Source organism: Montipora capricornis, chromosome 14, assembly GCF_036669925.1.
Source record: "Montipora capricornis isolate CH-2021 chromosome 14, ASM3666992v2, whole genome shotgun sequence".
In the NCBI taxonomy this organism is placed as follows: domain Eukaryota; kingdom Metazoa; phylum Cnidaria; class Anthozoa; order Scleractinia; family Acroporidae; genus Montipora; species Montipora capricornis.
Window position 1 is genome coordinate 15,157,822 of NC_090896.1, and position 23,639 is coordinate 15,181,460.

The window sequence follows — 23,639 nt, forward strand, 5'->3', positions numbered from 1 at the left end:
AAATCCGGCAGCCATATTTGTTATTCTAAATGATTAGTATCCAGTCTCTTGAGAAAAACAGAAAAGGAAATCTCAAAAGGAACACACTTTCCCCCGTTCCATATTTTGATTGAGGAAATTTGCTCTGCACCTTTAAAGCAGAAAATTCTCCCCGGTTTTTCCACCCAAAATGAAAGCGCCCCAGGAATCGCACTGGGCTCGCAACGGGTTGTGATTGGATGTTGGCACAAGGAGAAGGATGGTGGACATTTCACAATAATTACATGATACAAAAACCTTGTCCGCCATTATGAATTGCCCCGCCGCAAAGACTCTGGGAACGAGATCGGTTTGATTATCGGTTTGTTTTTCGCTTGTTGGACGACCAAAATTGGATCTTTGCGATTCCTTAACATTTTGTGCCGGTGAAATGGCACGCATTCCACCAAATAAACCCAGTAAACATCGACGGAATCCGGAAGAAAGGGCAACGACAATTCAGGTCAGATAATCAGCATTCGCCACAAAGATACTCGCTAGTGACATGATTCAACCTCAGACAGTCTCCGAAAGGGTTAATCGGTGAAGACTTCATGGCAAAAATAGAGACCTTATTCAAAACCTAAAGGGAGTTCTACGAACGTTTGGAACAAAGGGTGGCCTGGCCAAACAGCTACATTTAGCGAATGGGCGGGAAGATTCAAAAGATCCGAAAAGCAAAAGACTGCCGGAGGAGTTTTCGGTAAGTCGTCATCTTACTTACAAACCTGATTTAAGTTTAAATGGCTTAAAATTTTAAAGTTTTGTTCCCTTGTTCCCCGCCCAATTTACTTTCAAACTTGAACCCAGCTTTTTGCTCCCTAAAATTGTTTATGTCGCCTTGTTCCTAAGACATTTTGTCATTTTTCCTCTGTTCCCCAGTTCAAAATAGCCATCTTCCCTCGTTTCCCAAAACGCCAAGGAGGGCCTCAGCACAGTCATTACTTTTGCAGACCTACTCCCTTAGTAATTTCACTTTATATTGTATTAAGGCCATTTAAGGCAATAACAATAATAACGAATTGGGAATTACATGTAATATATGGATTTCTGTATACCCAGCCCCTTATTCGCCACTTGCAGATGCCTTGTTCTTCAAACGATGCCACTACAAGAGCACAATAGTGGCCAGATATTCTGTAGTTACTCCCTTGTCACCTGTACATGTATAACTACATGTACCTTCACTGGTTTCTCATGCACAAGGAGCCAGAGCAAGCTAAATTTTGGACTGGGCGCTTAATAAGATTACTCCTTTGACACTAGATTTCACTGAAAGGTCGGTTACACTTCAGAAGAAACCGCCTGGGAGATTATCTCGCTTTTGTCTCCCATTAATTGTCAATACCTCCGTCAATCCCACCCAAATAAAGTACATGTATCTTGATGACAAATCTTATTTCCATCAATGTGACCAAAATATAAATTATCTAATTTCTTTGATTGTCCAAGATAGGGCGGTTCTGTGGACTTGATCGCTAGGTTATTGTTCCAGATGTGCTGCAATAGTATTTGCACAAATTTCGACTTCCCGACTGGGTTCTTTTGAGGCCAGAATCCCAGATGAAGGGTGGCAGACAATGATGATAAATCTGACAAAATTAAGTGGAACAGGAGTAAGTACACAAAGCTTGTAGCTATTTTAATTGACATTCAGGTGAGCTGGAGGAGTTGGGTTTTTGAGGTCTACGCACAATCACAATCCTTTCAGGTGAAACCTGGAATTACTTCTTAGCAATCTAAGTGCACAGAAAAAGCAAGTTAAAGCATGGCCTAAAAGTTGATTCGAAAGAGTATACAAAATTAAATTTACAGCTATGCTATTAATAATTAATTGTGTACCCAGGTGGAAATCTTATTAAGATCTTACCAAGATTCTTAATAAGTTTCTTATTAAGATCTTACTCTGTTTCTTAATTAAGATTCTTACAAGATCTTGTAAGATTCTTGTTAAGATCTTACAAGATCTTGTAAGATTCTTACAAGATCTTGTAAGATTCTTAACAAGATTCTTACAAGATCTTGTAAGAATCTTACAAGAATCTTATAAGATCTTAGTCAAGATCTTAGATAAGATCTTGTGAGAATCTTGTAAGAATCTTATAAGATCTTGTAAGAATCTTGTAAGAATCGTATAAGATCTTAGTCAAGATCTTAGATAAGATCTTGTAAGATCTTAGACAAGATCTTGTAAGATCTTAGACAAGGATCTTGTAAGAATCTTGTACAATCTTAGATAAGATCTTGTGAGAATCTTGTAAGATTCTACCCAAGATCTTATCTAAGATCTTGTAAGGTGTTGAAGTATCTTGGCTAACATCTTCCAAGATCTACCAATGATAAACTTACAAATTTAGGGGTTTTATTCAGGTACAACAAAGCATTGTATTTTTGGAGTTGTTTTGTTTTATTTTGTTTTACATAATCTGCACTACAGTACTAAACTGCAGAAAGAACCAAATATTGTATATGTAACTTTCTACAAAAAGATCCAAATCTTGCACTGGCTTCTTATTAGTAAATTCGTAAAATATCTAGTAATATTTTTAGAAATCAAACACTGCTGCTTTCCTATGTTATTGCAAATTACAGTCAACTCCAATAACTTGAACCCCTGTTCACAAAAAGTAATCACTTTCATATCCCTTGAGATAATTGCCGGACTTAACTCAAAAATTAATAATTATTTTCCCCTTTAATGCTACCTTACAAAGTGATGCTGAACAATATTATTCTTTTGTGTACTTTATTGAAAAGCTTAACAATTCCAACAGGAAAGAAATAAGCATATGACTATTGTTAAGTCTCAAAATTAATTCATAACCAAAATTGTCATCGAGCTAAAGCACTAAGTTGCCATGAAAAGTCAAGTTTAATACATGGGTGCACAAAGATTGCTGTACGTCTGTCAAATGTGAAACAATATTACTGTCCGAACTTGTTGAAACTACAGTACTGAACCTGAAAATCAAACAACTACTGCACTGACAATGCATTTGTTGAACTTTTTCTTAAAAAAAAATCAGTTTATCATGAATCATGATCATTAATAGCACTTGAATCGTCGTCTAATTGTGTCTCTTTCTTGGCCAATTTTCTTTTTGAGTCCAGGCACTTCTGATTCAAAGACTGCCGTATTTGGCTCCACTTCTTGGTGAAAGGATGCTCGCCAAACTTTTCTCTAACAGCTCCTGCAAAGTAAAAATCTGTTAGATGAATGTCTGGATTATATTTCCAACCTTAGTTTTCTGATGTGACAGTGCTGCCCATCCTACTGCTGCAAAGGAACAACATATTTTTCACTAATTAGTGATAACTTTCAGACATCTGGTCTCCTTTGCACCTGACCAACAACTAACTGGTTGGTGCGAGACTGGAGGTGGAGTTGCCTTGTAATAATTATAATAGTACTGTATTGCAAATACAATTGGGAGTTCAGAAAAGAGCAAGAATGTAACAAATATTATTATTGGCCAGTTCAAGCACACACCACCAGAAATCAAACCAATCGAAAACATTAATAGAGGCATGCAGCACTGTAACCTCAGTCACTGAAATGCATCTAGGGTGATGTTTGGATAAAATTTATCTGGAAATACTTGGTTGCGCTTGAATTACACTATATTACAATGAACTGAGGAACTCACTTTTTAACAGAGTCAGCTTTTCCTTGCTTAATTCTTCTTTCCCACCGCTTTTCCCCCAGTTTCCTGGCTCAGCTATTCCATTGGCCATCTCTTCTGTGGTGAAAAGGTGTGAAAACACCCGCAACGCAAATTTTTTCACATCCCCACCAGATGGCAATGAAAGAAGGTTTGTTCCATTATACATCTGTAAATGTAAATAAGGAAATTGAAAGAAAAAGAAGAGTTGCCTTACATGTTTTTAAATTTTCTTTAACCTGAGTTTCACCAAAATAATAATGAGCTTAAGCAATGAGAATGCAGACTTTACCCCACACATCGAGAACAGCAAACTAGAAGTCTCTCTGGTGTTTTGCTTAATTCCCTTTTTCTGCAATCCCTACCAAGTTTTCTATAATTTATTTGCAATGTGCATATTCCCAAGAGCATTTGAAAACAATGGTTTATTATTCCCAAAAGTATTTGAAAACAATAGTTCATGCAAAATTTGGGGGGAAAACAAAGTGTATAATGGGTAATGTGAAATAAGAGAATGCAATGTTTCCATCTCAAAAACCAGGTTCAAAAGCTGTTGTTTTCACTCCTGCAATATGACATTATTGAGTGAAAGCAATAAAAGGACAAAAAGATGATTTAAAATCTTGGTTTTATTCTTGAGACAATGTGATGGCAATTTCCATGTTGCTTAAGCTCCTTAAAATGTTGCCGGAAACCAGAAAATAAGCTCCGGCAAAACGCTTGCAACATTTCAATGCAACATCTTGCAACATGCTTGGGCACAACATGTTGCATACTGTACGTTTGGCAACATGTTGAATGATGTTGGATCAAATTTGAAAACTGTCAAATTTTTCATGGAATATAGTGGATGTTTCATGATGTTATACTTGTTTGGCCATGTTCACGCAACATTGCAGCTGCACTAGGGCATGTGCGCTAGGTCCACTTGTTACACGCCAGGGGCCTGGGGCACATAAACATCGACATGTTGCATGTGTTTTGCCAGCCTGTTCAACACATGTCACAACATTACGCAACAATGTTGCAAGATGTTGTGTTGAAATGTTGCAAGTGTTTGGCGAGGCCGTTATTGCAAGAAAAATGTCAAATATGCAGTTTGGCTGAAAATGGCCAGGATGCAAATTATATTAAAAAAGTAGTTCACTATTCATTATTTGCCACGAATATTAAACCTGTATGGTACTATTACCGGTACTTTTAATGTGTTCTCTGCCAAATTCAAAAAGAAATCTCTACTCAGAAAGATTCTTGTTTTTAAGGTATAAGAACACTGCAAACAAGTACATTTGTAAAGTGTGAACTAACATACATGTACATACCAAGGTTGTTTCTGGCAATGGTGAGCCTGACCCAGATACATCAGTGCCACCCACATCAATTTTCTTCATATAAGAAATAGAACATAATTTTAGGTCATGCTGTTCTCATATTATATGTAACATCTAATGAAACAAGCTGTTTAATTGTGATAAGTGTTCTTTAACCTTAATTGCTTATCTTTGTTTGCCTTGGTGGCAATCGTTTATTCAATTGTGTGGGCACCTGTGGTAAATCAGTTTTAATTGATATTTCATATGGACTTGCACCATTTGTGAATGACTTTTGAATGTGGTGGCCAAATGAAACTCAAGTTAGCCTGACATTGCTAAAAATATTAATATTTTTAAATTCAACACAAGTCAGTGCAAGTCACAGCAAGTGGCTGGCCAAAATGTGTGCAAGTGATGCTGTGCAAGGTAAGAGCAAAACTTCAATTATCTGGTGATTAGTTGTGTTTCATTTGTCTAGGGTTTAAGATGTACATGTAAAAACACATCCTAAAAATCCAACAAAATTACAAGCAACTAGACATTTTCTCATATTTTGCCCTTGTATGAGTATGCACTTACTTTAACAACTGGAGGTGATGACATGACTGAGCTTTCATTCTTCATAAAAACATGTAGTTGCTCCTCTATGTTGTCCATTTTGGACAATATTTGATTTAATTTGTTCTCTATTCTGTGCTTCCAATGACCCTGCGTAATGATAGAGTCATGCGATAATCAGTGATTCTATGCATGTACTGAGCATGATGCACATTTTTAAGGGGGTGCACAAAGAATGTGCGCATTATGGTAATTTGCTTTAAATGGGTGAAAATTTAGTTTTTCAAGGCTCAGCCTGAATGTAACAAAAAAAATCATGCAAATTTGCCCTCATCAAGTAGGGGTGACGAATGGTAAAATCGGATACTCATCGAGACCCTTGTTTGCGAATCGGAGACCGAGGCCAAAACATGCAAGAATTGTCACCAAAAGAAATGTGCAATATACACGAGACTTCAAGACTCTTAGCAAAGGCTGTTGAGATTTTGAGATTGGATGAAACATTGTGAGTGTGAAGATTTTGGAGGTACCATTCGCCACCCTTCAAGTGGTTACCCAAACTGCAACATGCAATAAACAATCTAAAGATATCTTTCATTTGAGTTTATGAGAAATACTTCTTACTGTACTTAAAGTTTGAGTGGGGGAGGGGAGGAGAAATAAAATATTTTTAGCTTAATAGCAGGTGCACTTTTGATTACAGGACAGAAGCATGCATGCATTCCTTTGTCCTAAATATCAATCATTTCTATACTCTATGCCAGCAAAGGTATTTAGGTTGGTACATTACATCTTCAAGAGCTGATGAAGTAGTGGCTCTCAAAGGGCCATCTAGGTTTTGTCTTTTTGCCCTGGAGGGCTTGATGTGACCTTCATCATCATCTGATATCCTGCCAGGTACTGTCACTGAAAGCAGAATGTACAGTGGATGCACCAAAAGGGCCAAACAGCCTTGGTCTTTTTGATTTTGTAGGCATTATGACTGTATCAGCATCAGCATCATCATCATCTGATGCTTCATCCTGCAAGATAAAGTTAAAAAGAATCATTAAATCCCAGCATTGAGTCACAAGAGAAGGGCCCTTTTTGCCAGCAAATTACCTTAATCCAAATTAAGTTACGTTATCTCATTTTCAATGTACCCATTCACAAAAACTCTCCTGTAAATATTATTGTCTCAGAGCCTATGAAGTTCATGGCATCCAAACTTCAACATCACTCCCCCTCCCTCCCCGAAGGCATGTGAGCTTTTGAAAATTCCAATTCCCAACGAAAACCCCACCAAAACTATGGGAAACATGCAAATTGCCAAGTAAAGCTGAGAAAAAAGTTTTGAACAAGACCACACAAGTGGTTGTAATACCTTGTCATCTTCGAGAGAAGAAAGCCCCTCCACCTTCTTCCGCTCACTGTCTATGTCTTTTTCTGTAATGTTAAATTGTAATAAAAATTACCAATTATTATTGTTATCACTGGACAATTTTGGAATTTTTTGAGTGTCATCTTGAGGCTTTCTACTTTTGCAGAGCACACAATTCCATTTTGTTTGCTCATGTGTTTTTTTCTTAAGTCCTGTACAATCCTTTAAAGGAACAGAATCATGCTATTTTCAATAAAACGTTTTTCTTTTGATTTCAACCAAAAATAACAATTGCTAGTCTTTCGGCAGCATAGAGTGAACGACAAAGCATTGCATTAAAATGTATAATATTTCCCACCTAGCTCGCCTTTTTTCTTTGACCTTCTGATGGGTGCTACATCGGTAGCTGCTGAACTGCAACCATCTGAAATTTGACAATTCTCAAGTGCCTCCATTCTCTTCAAGCACTCAGTTTCTGTACCTATAATATAAAATGTTCGTTAAGATTACAAGGTTGCACGTGGTGATAACTTGTGAGGCAGATCAATCAAAAAAGTTGATAGGAGATTGGCACAGGAAAAATTGATGAACTCTTAGCACCAAGGAAAAGACAATAACTGTTATCTTCTTTTTCGAAAAGGACGAAAGGTAAGCCTACCTATGAACATAAGAGTGCCCATGTATTTCTTAGAGCCATCTTTGACTTCGACGGTTGACATTAATTGTGCTCCTTCATCAATCGATTTTCTTTCTACCAAGCTGTACCTAAGCTCGGCCACGAAGAAAATGATACACATATCCTTTTGTAAGAAGGCTGAAATGAAAGCAAATGGGAAAAAAACCGTTTTCTTATACTCGTATGTTATTCAAATATTCAGCTTGAAAAGCCCGCCGCATAATTTTGCAGATCAAAAGATGTGTTTGAGGCTACGTATTTCAATATACATGCATGTACCAGTTCGGCGGTTCAAAGAAGTTATTAAAAGTTTCACCTTCAGGATTATCCTCCCTTAAACGCCTCATTTGAAGCCTCTCACTTAATTTTGTTGCCTTTTTCATCGACATCTTTTTCAACGTACGTTAATACTGAAAATCACGGTTGTGGCGGACCTTTGAACTGATGATCTGGCAAATGATGATCTGGACCTTTGAACTGATGATCTGGCAAATGTAACCGGCGACGATGTCAATTAAGACATATGGCAATACTCACTTTTACGTCAAGTGCCGTCGTCGAAGAAACAATAATGACTTCTTTGTTCAGTTGTTGGCTGATTCAATGAACAAAAGGAACGCTTGTAAACAGTGAGTCCCGAAAAATCAAGGTTAAATCTGGTTTCATTTTGCATTAATACGCCCTCCAGCATCTACCGTGTAGCCTTTTTTCACGCCAAATTCTTGCAAAGAGAGCTCTTCAAGCAATACCAGAATCATAATATTGGCCCCAGATCCCGTTTTTTTTTTTTCCAGTCTGCTCTTGAGCCTGAAATTGCGGGCTCTGGGGACCAGATTTGGGGGTCATCTCGTGCGTAACCTGCGATCAGGCTCTATTTTAGTTTCGCGTGCTACGTAATGTGGAGTTGGCGAAACGAAAAATAGAGCCTGACCAAATTCCTCTTCGAAATTCCTTCCGCCCACCTTTTTTGATTGATTGACATGTCCTTCGTCGGCCAATCAAATTTACTTCCATTACACCAATACCCGCGTGGACGGCAGATTCACGCTATTTTGTTTTGACCAAAGTTAATTACCGTGGGAGGAATATTATGAACGAATTCGAAAGTTACCGTTGGCTTTAATTTGAGAAAAAACACATTTAAAGCATGGGGAATGTTTTCGACGACTATATTGCGGCAAAGGCCGGTGTAATTCTCCCTCCGAACTTCACTGAATATGCAATCTTTTAAGCTTGACATCTTAATTTGTAATTGAGATAACCTAGCATTTTGTCGTTGGACGGTTTGGCAATAGATTTTTAAAGAAAAAAAAGAGAAATACATTATTCCTTTAACGTGTTTCCCATGAAGGTTTCTTTGGTGATTTTTTCGGGTAATATCTTCAGTTGCAGTGTATTTCTAGAATTGCGCGCAGTAAAATCATGATACGTTTGGCTGTTAATTTTTTGATGGAGTACGAACAGTAAGATGGACTCGCAAAGTTTCTTTTATTGTTGTACAATTGATCTCTCTGGAAACACGCCATTTTAGTTTCTGGAGTGTGAGTTTTAAGTTAAATCAACTGGAAATATTATGAAGTGTGCAAAAAAACCGTGTCATCAGTCATGTACAGTAAATAAATAAAGCCGTTTGATACACAGATATTCAAAACATGCATTCGTGTAACTTGCGATTTTATTAGCATCTCCTCCTGTTGATATATATGTCCCTTGTCTCATCCAGAAAACCAATATGCATCGGCTTTCATTGCCATTTGAAAGAACCAGCTATTTAGCGGCTTTCAAAACATCAGGGAACTTTGTGCCAAAGTTCTTTCAACCCCATGGCCACAGAGCTCGACAACGGAATCGCTAATTTCACTCGTTCCAGAGATTCAAACGCGATTCTGGACAAGTTATGAGATATTTCAGATGGCATATCTCCATTTATACAAAAAAAATCAAGTTGCACCGTCCACGGCATTGTAAGAACAAAAGGGAGCAAATTTCTTCGTACACTTACGGCGGATTAGTCTCGAGGACTTCGCGATGGCATTTTCACTTCCGGCGTTTCAACAGCCAATCAGATCACGAGTTTGCTCGGCCAAAATTTGGCCGACCAAACGGAATTCTTGAGAGACTTTTGGTCAGGCCCAATTTTAGCGAGCGACGACATAAGAGAACATATGGGCGAAGCTAAAAATGGGCCTGATCGCAGGTTATCTCGTGCGCAGTCTTCACAAGTTTTCGCAATGGCTGAAATTAGTGGCTACATCGAAAGCTCTGATGAAGAATCAGACGACAATCAAATTCCCGATATAGTCTGTTCTGACGATGAAGGTGAAAAATGTTCAAGTTCAGATGACAATGATACAGAGGGCACTGGTTTAAGAAAGAGGAGAAGCTCTGAAACTCGATGCGATGACTTCAGAAACGCGTCTTCCAGCACTGATACTTCGATTAGTGATGCAGAAATCGCCCCTGTCCTCGTCAAAACACCTTCAAAGATAAGACGCACCAATGTTGTCGAACCGCATCGTGACGAGGTAATAAATCCGGTAATCGAGGGTAAGGAATACCAGACCGCTGAAAGTGTTTCGGATGACTCTGAAAGCTCCAATTTCGATCACCTTAACGAAAACACGTACAGTTCTTCCGACAGCAGCTTAACCTCAAATAACAGCAGCTCCGAAGAATGTGGATCTGAAAGCGACAGTGGTGGCAGCGAGGTGGAAGGTACAAGTGAACTCCCTCTCTATCCTGGATCTGCATTTACCTGCGCCAATTTTGATGCATTACTATTAGCCTGTTTTAAGAAGCATCGTATGTCAGAAGCTGCAAAGCAAGACTTTTTAAAGTTGTTACAACTGACGTTACCTGATGGGAATAGTACCGCTACGTCTTCTTATAAATTTAACAAAAGACACGAGGGATGTTTACTCCCTTATAAGCTTTTGGAACTTTGCCCTTCATGTAACAAGAAAGTGGAAAGAGAGATGTGTTGCAACAATGAATGCGACAATGAAGGACTAACAGTTGACCCGGCAAGGTTCTTTGTCATACCCCTGAAACCGCAGATGCAAAGGTTAATTCAAGGTTAGCCAACAGCAGTTTCGGTCTAGTACTCTCTGCTTTAAGTTCAAATCTGTGAGTAGTTTTGTAATGGGATGTTCCATATACATCCCCTATACCCTACCACCCCACCTGTAGATCGTTTTCACTTGACGTCAAAGCGGCCATGTTGGTGTAGATGTTCTCTCCTTTGGGAACCAGAACTCTATTTTTATGCATATTCCATGCATACATTTTGTATTGTTTTGTACCCCAATATGGCCGCCAAGTCACGTGAGTGAAAACCATCAATAGATGTAGTGGGTTCTGTTTCTTTTGGGTGTGTGAGACTATCGAGAACAAACAAAAAGTGTGAAGTAAAGCTATGATCCTCGCAGTTATGGACGCAACTTTGGCAATTGTGTAGAGAATTGCTAAAATTGGGTCTATATCTGCAAGGATCATGGCTTTACTTGATTTCTTATCTGCAGTTCAGTATATGATTCATTTCATATATCATTGCATTCATTTAAGCAAAAAGTGTGCCATATTTTCTTGCCAAGTTTTCGAGAATAATAGCCATTCCTCATGACTAATTATCCAAGTGAATGCTGTATTTCTGACGGCCAAAATTGAAATGATTTTTTTAAGTTAAAAAGTTATGGTAGGAAACGTATTTTATACCGTTTCTTTTTTCAAAAAGAAACATATTTTATACCATTTCTTTTTTCAAAAACAAAGTTTAAACGGGCCGCGGAGAGGGAGGGGCTAAAGCCCCCCACCCTACTTTTTACCCACGGTATTGTTTTCTCTCAGATTGCTCCCCCTTCACTCATACTTCCTTGATCCATACCAAAACCTAGCCCCCACCACTTTCAAACGTATAATTTCGTGGTCCCTGTTAAAAGGATGGTATTCTTGGTTTGCACGCACATGACAGGGTGGCCTGATGTTTCAGATTTTGCATGATAATTAAGTCTAGTTCCCAGTGGAGAGACAGGTTTGTTCTTGTCATCCAACATGGCCTCACATGCAAACCAGCAATTTGTTCCTGAGATCATGGGACGTTGAACTTAATGAGGCATCGTAATGCTTTCCTGTCGGGAAGGTGTTTGTAGAGTTCAGTTTCGAAGCCTATTTTTCCTGTTTGAACCTGTAGTTTGGATTGACAATGAAGGAACTTTTCAATTTTATTAAATTTCAGAATACTGCAAAGAGATAGAGGAGTATAGAGAACAAATGTCCATATGGGCAAATGGTGACCTGAGGGACATACAGGATGGCAGAGTCTACCAGAAGTTCATTTTGGAAGACCCTCGTGCCAGGGGAAGGAGGATATTCTCCATAGTTGCAAGCAGCGATGGTGCTCCTCTGATTAAGTCTAAAAGCTTCAGTATTTGGCCTCTTATGTGCTTTCTTGTTGAATTGCCTCCTCAAGAAAGGTACAAGTTTGAGAATGTTATGCTTACTGGTCTTTGGTATGGAAAAGGCAAACCTAATGTACCATTGTTTTTAAAAAGGTTTGTTGATGAGCTGTCTGACCTGGCAAATGGTGTTGAATTTACTGATGACACTGGTCAAGCAATACTTTCAGTGTGCCGCATTCAGTCAGTCGTGCCAGATTTACCGGCAAAATCAATGCTCTTCAACCTTAAGCAATATAATGGCCAATATGGGTGTAGTACATGCAAACATCCAGGTAGATATGACAAAGAATTACGAGCAAGGCTGTATGAATACACTACTTCTGATGCTGTGTCTCTAAGAACTGCAGAAGAGACTAGGAGGCATGCAAGGTTAGCAGAGACATCAGGTACTCCTGTGTTTGGCATAAAAGGGCAAAACGTTTTTAGCAAACTTGTTGATATTCCTGATAACCTTCCAATTGACTGGATGCACTGTGTCTGTGAAGGGATTCTCAAGAGACAGCTTTTCAAACGATGGCTAAACACAAGTTTTGCAGAAGAACAATACAGCTTGGTGGCATTTGCAGAAGTCTTGGATGAGATCCTCTTGTCCATTAAGGTACCCCATGACTTTACGAGAAAGCCCCGTTGCCTTGCTGACCTAAAATACTGGAAAGCTTCAGAATTCCGTTTGTTTGTTCTCTTTACTGGACTACCTTGCCTCAGACATGCTGTTCTTGCCAGTGAATTCTCTGTTGATCATTTTTATCACTTTGCACTTCTTTCAACTGCCTTGCGTTACTTGCATTCTGTTCCAATATCTAAGGCACGAGTAAATACTTCTCAAGTTTTGCTGGATAACTTTGTAAGACTCCTACCAAGCCTTTACAGCAGACAAGACTGTACCTACAATTCTCATGCCTTACTCCATTTTCCTTCTCAAGTTCTGGACAATGGTCCCTTGTCATTCATTTCTGCATTTGTTTTTGAGGCATTCATAGCGCATCTTAAGAATTTGTACTCTGGAACACGAGGCATCCCAAAACAAATGGTGGAGAAACTGGGAATTAGTCAGTGTTACAAGCATCATGTCAGGCAAAACTGCAAGGATACTCCAAATGCAGCCAAGTTTGCCCAAGGCTTGTTACGTCAAGACCAGAAGACCAGAATGACAGATGGAGGTGTGAGACTTTATGAGCCTATGCATTATAAGAGACTGGTAAATTATCAGAATGTTCTCCATGCATCATTTGGCTCTGGACCAGATGAAAGTCACTTGGTTTCGTACAGGATGACTAAGGATCATGTGACCTTTCACAGCACTATGTATCCTAGGAAGGGAAACTCCTGCAGCTACCTCGTTCAATTTCGTCTTCATAGTAGGATAGCATATGGCAAAGTTGTGTGCTATATTTTTCACCAGAACATTGCCTATGCATTGCTTCTCAAATACAATGTAACAGGTGTGGATGTATGCCAAGGACTCTCCCCACCACAAGATGCTGTTCTAAAAGAAATTGTGCACAAGAAATTAATAGGGCAACATTTTGCAGAGGTTCAAGACACAGAGAGACTTTTGATTATCAGTTGTAATGTGATAGTAAATAGATGTTTGTATGTTCAAGGGAAGGATGGAAAGGGATTTATAACTAGACTGGACACGCCATATGAACATGATTAGATTAAAAGAGGGGCTATGTCATGAAAGTTTGGGTTATACTTCCAGAAAATGTAGAATTAAAGTAAAACATAACACTTAAAAAACTGTACAATGGATGATAAAAAAAGTGCACGGTTGTTCAGTCTACAGATTACGGTGAAATAAAAGCTTTCTTCATAAGATCATGTAAAGCTTGACTTCATATAAAGACTTCCTGGTCCGTGGCCTGTCCTGGATCTGTTCGAGCAATTTCTCTTTACTAAACATAATACGCTTTTTTTCATTTATGTTCGAAAATTACAGAGTAGCTGTAGAGCTAATGTGTTCGAGAAAATAAGTTAAAATAAGTTAAAATAAAATGAAATATGCTATATTACAATTCCAATATTATTTATAAACTATATACAACATTATGCATGCAAAGGGAAATATAACTTGTAAATATACTGTGAAAAAGCTTCATATCTGAGGATCTCCTGCTTGAATTCTAGAAAATTTAATGTTTTGTAAGTGTCTGGGAGAGAGTTCCTATTTTACTAGCTAAGTATGAAAAAGAGTGCAGACTGTAAGTCATTGTTTTTGGGTTGGGAAGGGCCAGGATATGATTTCCGCGCAAATTGTAGGATGAAGACCGTACGGTAAACATATCTTTTAAATAACCTGGATAATTCGTCAAGAACAGACTCTTATATAAGGTGATCATGAAGTTCTGGAGGCGTCTAATGAATAGAGATTTCATGTTAACTTTGCTTAGTTAAATGTCATATGGAGAGCTGTAGTCCTGTAGTATAAACCTAAGAATTTCCAAGTGCATGGTAAACCCCCAAGTTCAATTCCCAGAAATTTCCAATAACTCTTACCTGGCATAATATGGGCATGCATAGGAATTCTAATAGTACAATAGTAGTATATGTGTTGGCCACCAATTAGTAGTCTGTTTCATCTTAAATTAAAAAGCTGTTTCAGTGGGATTTCCTGGTTATTTTTATCTTGCTTTGTCTTTTTTTTCCTATAACCTTCCACATACTCCTGAACCAGAGTATTTTAATCAAATCTTAAACAATAAACCTTATTGGCTCACTCATCTTTCACAAAAATTTGGTTTTATCAACGGAGTTGATAATGTAAATTGGCCACCGTACAGAGATTCTAAAAGCTGACGTTTCGAGCGTTAGCCCTTCGTCAGAGCGAATGGATTCGCTCTGACGAAGAGCTAACGAAGGGCTGACGAAGGGCTAACGCTCGAAACGTCAGCTTTTAGAATCTCTGTACGGTGGCCAATTTACATTATCAACTCCGTTGATAAAACCAAATTTTTGTATACTACTTCCCCACCAACGCAGCATCACAGTTTCTTTAGAAACTACCCCTTCATCTTTTACAAAGTTTAAGCCAAAAAAGAAAGAAGTTAACTTCAACACTTGTTTTAAGACTTAAAAGATGAAAAGCCCCTAGTCCAGCCCATACTGTATACTAATCTTGGAAGGTCTTTACTAAGATTAGTTCCCACAGTATCTTAAATGAGATCTTCTAGGAAGTGTACTAAGGTCTTACAAGATCTTAAGTAAGATTCTTAGTTAGATCCTTTAAGATTTTTACTAGATTTTGTAAGATCTTTGCCAAGATCTTGTAAGATTATTACTAAGATCTTATGTGAGATGTTTGCTAGATCTTGTAAGATCTTTGCTAAGATCTTATAAGCTTTTTACCAAGATCTTAGTAAGATTCTTAGTTAGATCCTTTAAGATCTTTTCTAAGATCTTACCTAAGATTCTTACTAAATCTTGTAACATCTTTGCTAAGATCTTGTAAGATTCTTACTAAGATCTTATGTGAGATGTTTGCTAGATCTTGTAAGATCTTTACTAAGATCTTGCGAGATTCTTACCAAGATCTTGTAAGATCTTGTAAGATCTTTTCTGGTAAGATCATGTACTGTAGGTCTAAGATCTTGTTAAGATTTGTATTAAGATCTTATTAAGATCAAAGATCTTAAACAAGATCTTATTAAGATTTTCATCTTAAAACCCATCTTACAAGATTCTTACAAGATCTTAATAAGATTTCCACCTGGGTAGCATATACCTGAGGTATTCAATCCTTAACTCACTGTCACACCATTTTACTTTGTTACCTCTTGGGTAGCATATACCTGAGGTATACAATTCTTAACTCACTGTCACCATTTCACTTTGTAACCTCTTGGGTAGCATATACCTGAGGTATACAATCTATTAACTCACTGTGTCACCAGCTCACTTTGTAACCTCTTGGGTAGCATATACCTGAGGTATACAATCCATAACTCACTGTGTCACCATTTCACTTTGTAACCTCTTGGGTAGCATATACCTGAGGTATACAATCTATTAACTCACTGTGTCACCATTTCACTTTGTAACCTCTTGGGTAGCATATACCTGAGGTATACAATCCATAAGTCACTCTTTCACCATTTCACTTTGTAACCTCTTGGGTAGCATATACCTGAGGTATACAATCTATTAACTCACTGGGATTTTTATGTTTCCCATATTTCTTACACTGGATGTAAGTACAACAAAGAAACAACTGATCACCTGAAAAGGCTGACAAAAATCAAATTTAATTCAAGGGCACCGAATAATTGCTGACACTGTCGTTGTCATGCAGTTTATAACTATCTACATGTATTCTGACTTTCATTCAATGGGTACTTTTGGTGTTTCATATCATACCATTATAGGTTTATTTTCAGGCAACACAAGATCAGTTAAAGAAAGTCACGGTAATGTTTGTACATGTACATTATTGAAAATTACTCCTTTTATGAATGAAACAAATTTTCTGAACAAAATAGCTTTCAATATCTACCCTATAGAGAATTCTTTACAGAGAGACAAACACTTGACATTGACAATTTTTATTGTTTAAAGTGCATATCCTATATATTGCACATGTTTTATTGTCTTTTCATCAGAGGAGAAAGAGGGAAGGAGAATTCGAGTGCCCTTTTTTATAAGTTCTTCACTAGACCTAAAAGTTACTACGCCAAATCCTCATGAATGAGTTAATTTACGAGTCAGTGCAGTGTGTCCGAGAAAGAATCTCTGTCGCAAATGTCCAGTATTTTGCTTGCGAATAGACATTGGGCCACCATATAAGTTGAAATTCTCTTCTATGCGACCACTCACCCTCTTCGCATTTAAGAAGACTTCTCGATCTGATCAGTGCTTGTCGTTCCCCAACGACTGCCAGCACGCTGCCCAACTGAAGCAATTTTATCCCGCGCAGTCAAGCCAGTAAACGCGGAAGCTCATATCTCCTCATTGTGACGAAAATAGGCCTTCTCTTTTAGCGGTACTGCTGTTAGATTAAACAAATCCGCAAGCCTGGCTTTATCGCATTTACTTTTGTTGTGAAATGAGGAGTTAAACATTAAAAGTAACTGCCTGGTGTGTGACATGATGACGAGAAAATAATATAAACAGACATGGAACAATTCACATGAAGAATTAACTCTTTCGGTTCTACTGTTACTATTTTTATTCCTGTGTCATACTGCACTATGTGATCTCAATCTTAACAACTTTAATGAACAGTTACGGTGTTATTATTATTGACGTGTGGTTTGGGATCACGTTGCTTTTTCACACCTTCGTTCCTGGACTGTGAGAAAAAGTATTCTAGGAATTTAACCTTGCGTTCAAATTTCTTTGATGGGCCGCGCAAAAATTTGGCCGGCTCTGGCTCCTTGTGCAAACAATGTCACATGTTCAGTAATGTGAAACCCTTTATACCAAGTCATAAAAAGATTTAACCAATCAGTCAATAACTGCACAGCATATATTCGGCTGTATTCCACATTGCTTGTGCAGGGTGATATGTAACTATTTCCTATGACAAGGTATACAAGCTTTCTCGCTTGTTACTTGTGACTTGCTTGTTTGCATGTACATGTACATGTATGTGGGCCTTAACAAAAAAAATTCAGTTGTCTTCTGGGGTATTCCATAGTAGACTACTCCAAAGCATTTGCATTACTAGCATTTTTCACGAAACATTGATAAAGCTACCGGTAAAATTTACTGCTTGTAAGCGCACTTATTACCGCCTGCAAACACTCAGAAGTCACTTATCCTTTGCAGAACCTCCAACATTAACCAATTGCTTTACCGGTGTGAAAAGGTGCCATACCTGTTGCGCTGAAAACTAGGGAGAACCCTGTACATCTACTGTTATGTAGTAGAGCTAGCCATCTAAATATACCAATCATATTGTGATGCAGTTAATATTGCAATTTCTCCCACCAAAACCTCAAATTTTATTTGATGAGTACTTAACCAATTCATCCCTGAAGAGGCCCCCATTGACGAGTAAAATCGTCTGGCATTAGACAGAGTAAAATCTATAAGTGTCACTCTCAGGAGGGAGCGGGTTGTTAATCTAATAAGCCATTTCCGAGTTCATGTCTGCCTCCTCTTCAAAGCGAGTCTAAGTGCGAAGTTTTTCTCCTGAAAATTAGTTTTCATTCATATGTAAAGTAGACCTAATTACCATCACAAAGACTTCGCACTTAGACTCGCTTTGAAGAGGAAGCAGACAGGAACTCGGAAATGGCCTATTCATAACAATACACAAAAACAGGGCGCGACGAAAGTGCTGTCCGATAGCCCGGGGCTAGTGGAATGACTTGTCGGGCTAGCGTTTTCTTATCGTAGCTTGCCCGATGGGCAAGCACCGTTGGTTTCTCTTTTCTGATGATAAATTGAGCTTTTATACCACAAAGTGTGTAGCAGAAGCTCCTGAGAGAAAATGATAACGTTATGAGGCCAAATTATCATAGCGTGACAACGTTTTGCGCCGCATTTTAGTTGCGTCCGTAATTAACGTCATGACGTTTTCTGCTTACATAGCGACCGAAATATATTTTTGAAATGACCATCTTTGCCGACTGACAGCGTGCAGTGCGAGACAATCAGTCTAATTAAATTCCAGCCAAGTCACAGTGCAGTGGATTTTCTCGGAAATTTAGGTGCGTTTCGTTGGGAAACTATTGTTATTGCGCATACATTCTGCGCATCTCGAGATAATCTGGTTTCCTACCGTTGATGCTTACTAATACAGGGATGTTATTGCGCGACTTAAAACTATCCGGAAAAAGTAGATCTTAGTAAATACTCTTGGTATCCAAAAAGAAAATTGCGGGTAACCAGGCATTTTTGAGAAATAATTAAGATTCAGTTTGAGAAAATATACATTGCTTTGTATTTTAAAGCTTTTTACAAATATTATTCATGAATTATCTTTGAAAAATGGGTGGTTACCCCAATTTTCTTTTTGGATTTCCATAACACTTGTTAAGATCTACATTTCCTGCATAATCATGAAACGGGGCAAAAATACCCTTAAATAGTAGGCACCGTCCTTAAATACATCTGATTATTCTTTATGAACAATTTAATGTCGGGCCAGCTCGTCAGACCTTCGGGCTAGTAACCTCAAGTAACAGCTTGCCGGAAGGGCAACCTCATCTTTTCATTTTCGTCTCACCCTGAAAAAGCCATCTTGAGGAATTTTTATATCTCAAAACGTTTGAGACAATTTTTGGCATGATTGCTCCACTGTTTTAATTGGATATGGGAAATCTCACAAGCTAGTGCTTTGAGTGCTTTATGCCCAGGCACCCTCAAAAAAAGAGCAAATTTATGCGTGAAATACAAAATTTGTTTTGAGTTGTACCCTTCAAACACTAATAAATTCAGACATTATCAATAAAAAGGTATGAAAAATTCAACAAATAATTATTATTGATTTTATTACATGTACAAAATGGTCAGTTTGGTAAGGTGGACACTTTGGGATGTTGTCACAGGCTTCCATATAAGTTTGGAAGCCAGGGTGTCAACAAGGAATTCCACAGCTCCTACCATAACCATTATGTCGGGTCATGAAGCTGACCTTGTAGGGTTTTTATATGTCCATATTTTGTTTCAGGGCAATGTATTAGGTCTTCGGCAGCTAAAAAGGGCTGGTGGAGGTTGTCTTGAATGGGACTTTTCTAAAAGGTAGGTAACTGTTATTTAAGGAAACTCTGACTTGTATTTTTAAAAGTACCATGGAAACACTACATACATGTACATTGCACAGAGACCAATGAGATAAATTGTTTTGTGAGACTGTATGTAAATTTTGTGATGTCTATAAACATAATAAATATTAAAAATTTTATCATTGTGTAATACAATTCAGAAGTTTTCATTGGCCCTGCCATCCTGGTATATGAGGTAATATTCCATGCTCTACAAAATGATGGAAAGGGTACATGTCAGCTGAAAATATACAGTTACACAATGAAGTCAGTAGATTTCTCTCTATTTTGGGGACATTTTCAATAAAACAATATTATTGCGTTCAGGCTTGTTGGATATGAAATAACCAGTCGAGCATGGAAAACAAAGTTGACCAACATGTCCTAATAATGATAATGATAATAATAATAATAATTTGTGAAGCATAATTTAGCTTGTTATGTGGAGCCAAGCTAATAAGCAAAAGATCATTAGGATAATTTGTCATTTGTTTTGTTTGTTAGTTTGTAAATTTTTACTAAACCGATTGACTCCTGGGAGTTTACTCTGTGTAATGCCAGACGATTTTCTGATCATTTTGTACTTTGCAACCACCTCATAGTCCATACCTTGTCACGGTGGGGTTGCTTGTGTACCTCAATGCCCCGGAGCTAGCCCAATGAGAAATTCAGCATAGGAAAGTGCTGTTTGTTGTTTTTGAGTAGAGGTCAGACTGAAACACACTACATATACAGTATGTAATAGACAGAATACAGCCTTAGGCTGCTAGCTGCCCGTACGAAAATTCTGGGCGAGACGCGGGCGAGATTCGGGCCATAAAAAGTCTCGCTGATGAGCGATACAGAGCCTGACGATAATCAGGCTGACAGGAGCGATAAAAATTGAACGATAAATGAGCGAGAATGGAGCGGGACATTTGTACTACTCTGACATTTGGACGATATTCTGAGCGATAAACGGGCGAGATTCAGGTCCATAAAAAAACAAAAATCACGCTAATGAACAATACATTTTTATGGGCGTGATGTTAGTTTATGGCTTATAATTTCGGGTGTTACGAAAACTAAGACCTGAGACCTGGTCTTAGCTTTCGTAGTACGAAAACTACAACCCCGCTCTTAGTTTTCGTACGAAAACTAAGACCCTTTGTTAATAGCGGTAATTACGGCAAAGAAACCCGCTACTCAGAGATTTGGGCGCTGTATGTTGTTTCCTCACACGATTATTTTAAAGTTTAAACAGACACAACGCCATGAGAAGCTTGAATGTTCTGCGACCTTGCGCGACAGAAAAAAAAGTGGCATTTATTGGCACGGAAACTAAAGATAGGGTCTTTCGGAGAACGAGAAACTCTGTCTGTTAACCCTTTGGTTATAGCAAGAGTCCATGTTTTGGTTGTAACCACTAAAAATGTGATACACGCATTCTTCTGTCAGCACACATCTTCCAGTTTCAAAACAAGTCCACAATTTAGCCGTAAGTCACGCAAACAGTAAACGGATGCCCGTAGATGGTCAATTTTATTATGATGCCTGATAGGGGACTGAATAGTTTTACATGTAAGACATAAGTGATTTTCTGTAAGTTTCTCCGTATTTATCTGACTCACAAGCTTATTTCTCAGCTTATTACAATGAGGATATGAAGTATCATCTGTCAGGGGGTGAGGGTACATCGCGCTATCCTGGTACTTTGACGCATTATTTATAAGAAACATTGAAATCAGTATAAACAGAAACAAAATAGGCCATAATTGAAACTATGCCTACTTTAATAGTGCCATTATAAATTATAAACTAGAAAATCCCCTGCCTGCCACTCCCCCCACCCCAATAGACAGTACCACTGTTTTTTGTTTGCGTGACTTACGGCGTCATTGTGGACTTGTTTTGATACTGGAAGCAAAATAACAAATGTGTATCGACAAAATAATTCTTGTATCACATTTTTAGTGGTTACAACCAAAGGGTTAACAGACTGAGTATATCCTTATTCGAAAGATACTATCTTTAGTTTCCGTGCCAATAAGTAAGCGAACGATTCTCGACCGAGACCAACTGCGGTAAACATGACCCTTGTCATCACTGCGTGGACAATCATGTAAGACAGAAACATGTTTCAGTTTAAGGTAACTTAAATAAAAAGAATGTACCAGCTTTTAGCATAGAACAAAATGCGACTGAAGTCATTCAAAGTGTCCATAATAAGGTAGGCATGTTAGTAGCCAGGTTTCCACAGTGATCTGTGATCAGATAGCGAGGTCGTTCCTAATTTCTCATTTATTTTAAATCTTCATACATTGTTTAAAATCTATTTCATAAAAGAGAAAATTGTTTCCAGCAATCTAAATTTGAGCAAATAAATGCTTTTTTGATCTGGTTGATTACCGGTACTGTCCTAAATGGGAAGAAAAAGCTCTGCATCTGTGTAGAGATTCAGATGTTTGGTGAAATGCACAGTTACGTTAAACCGAAACGCGCGCCAAAAGCGGTTACAAATATTTAATTATCGATAACCAAAACTCTTCCCTATTAAAGGTTTTCCGTCCAGCGACAAGCAATTCCTATCATTAAAAAATTATCCTCTGTTTTGGGCAAGCAGGATAATGCTGTCTTGAGGTAGCTACATGTACATGTAGATTGCTTCTCCTGAACGTGCTAAGCTATTTGAACTTACCTCTCCGGATGCGGGTGGGTATCACGCTAAATGTATCACTTGGAAAAAATATCCAGCCATATACGTATTTTTGCTCAAATTTCAGAGCGGTAAAAAATGGTTTGCTCACCTTTTACCCGGGGACGGACTACACGTACAGAAATAATAATATAATACATTAGAACGACAGCCAGAGTTAAGTAACTGATTTGCATTTTTGAGTACTCTATCCCTGATCTATTTCTACTAATCTTTTCTTATCGAATAACAAGTAGGGAGCACTTAAGTATCGAATAACACGTGAGCAGCCTGAGTTTCGCCGATAATACAGCGTGACAAATGTCTCGTTACTGCGGCGTAAATGAATAAACTGGGGTTTCACCGTTTCTCGCTCACTCACGCCACACTATCGGCGATAATCGAACCAAACTAATGTCTGGCTCAGTCGCACAAGCGCGACAAAATGGTTGTCTCGCTTTCCCTCGCTCAGTTCTTGCCTTAAAAACAGCTTTATGGCCCGAATCGGGCCCGAATCTCGCTCATTCAGGCCACAAATTTTCGTACGGGTGGATACCAGACCTGAAGTACATTGATCAGTTTCAAGTATCTATAATATTAAATTATTATTGCAAAACAGATTGCATTTTAAATAATTTCTTCTATGTGATAGTCTGTTTTTGACTTTTGTTATCAAAAGGCACAACCAGTCTCTTTTTAATCATTTTTATTTTACCCTAACGAGTTCTGTCTCTCTCGGGTAGTCAGTCCATTTTTTACTGTTGTTATCTGAAGGCAGAACCAATTTTGTAATAATAATTATTAAATGTACTAATGAGTTCTGTCTCTCTTGGGTAGTCAGTCCAGTTTGGACTGTTGTTATCTGAAGGCAGAACCAATTTTGTAATAATTATTATTTTGTACTAATTCTGTCTCTCTTGGGTAGTCAGTCCAGTTTGGACTGTTGTTATCTGAAGGCAGAACCAATTTTGTAATAACTATTATTTTGTGCTAATGAGTTCTGTCTCTCTTGGGTAGTCAGTCCAGTTTTGGACTGTTGTATGTTATCTGAAGGCAGAACCAATGTTGTAATAATTATTATTTTGTGCTAATGAGTTCTGTCTCTCTTGTGTAGTCAGTCCAGTTTGGACTGTTGTTATCTGAAGGCAGAACCAATTTTGTAATAATAATTATTTTGTGCTAATGAGTTCTGTCTCTCTTGTGTAGTCAGTC

At 38.1% G+C, this 23,639-nt stretch overlaps 2 protein-coding genes and 2 long non-coding RNA genes across 4 annotated transcripts in view; 2 read left to right on the plus strand and 2 right to left on the minus strand.

Annotated features, from left to right (window-relative positions):
- The first annotated feature begins 346 nt into the window (after positions 1-346).
- Positions 347-23,639, plus strand: part of LOC138033127 (uncharacterized) — a 30,192-nt gene continuing 6,899 nt past the window's right edge. The window contains exons 1-2 of the long non-coding RNA XR_011128574.1: positions 347-721; positions 19,660-19,730. This is a non-coding gene — a long non-coding RNA (uncharacterized lncRNA). The remainder of the gene's footprint in view (positions 722-19,659; positions 19,731-23,639) is intronic.
- On the minus strand, positions 2,811-6,965 carry LOC138033611 (uncharacterized). The gene is made up of 6 exons (XM_068881404.1): positions 6,915-6,965; positions 6,342-6,573; positions 5,573-5,701; positions 5,003-5,065; positions 3,666-3,849; positions 2,811-3,209 (listed from the first exon to the last, which is right to left on the minus strand). The coding sequence occupies exons 3-6, from the start codon at positions 5,648-5,650 to the stop codon at positions 3,049-3,051; spliced, it is 486 nt and encodes a 161-aa protein (XP_068737505.1). The 5' UTR covers positions 5,651-5,701; positions 6,342-6,573; positions 6,915-6,965; the 3' UTR covers positions 2,811-3,048.
- Positions 7,270-8,324, minus strand: LOC138033889 (uncharacterized). The gene is made up of 2 exons (XR_011128680.1): positions 7,570-8,324; positions 7,270-7,392 (listed from the first exon to the last, which is right to left on the minus strand). It is a non-coding gene; the product is annotated as an uncharacterized lncRNA (long non-coding RNA).
- Positions 8,552-14,643, plus strand: LOC138032664 (uncharacterized). The gene is made up of 2 exons (XM_068880372.1): positions 8,552-10,662; positions 11,822-14,643. Exons 1-2 carry the CDS (start codon positions 9,753-9,755, stop codon positions 13,702-13,704), a joined length of 2,793 nt encoding a protein of 930 aa, XP_068736473.1. The 5' UTR covers positions 8,552-9,752; the 3' UTR covers positions 13,705-14,643.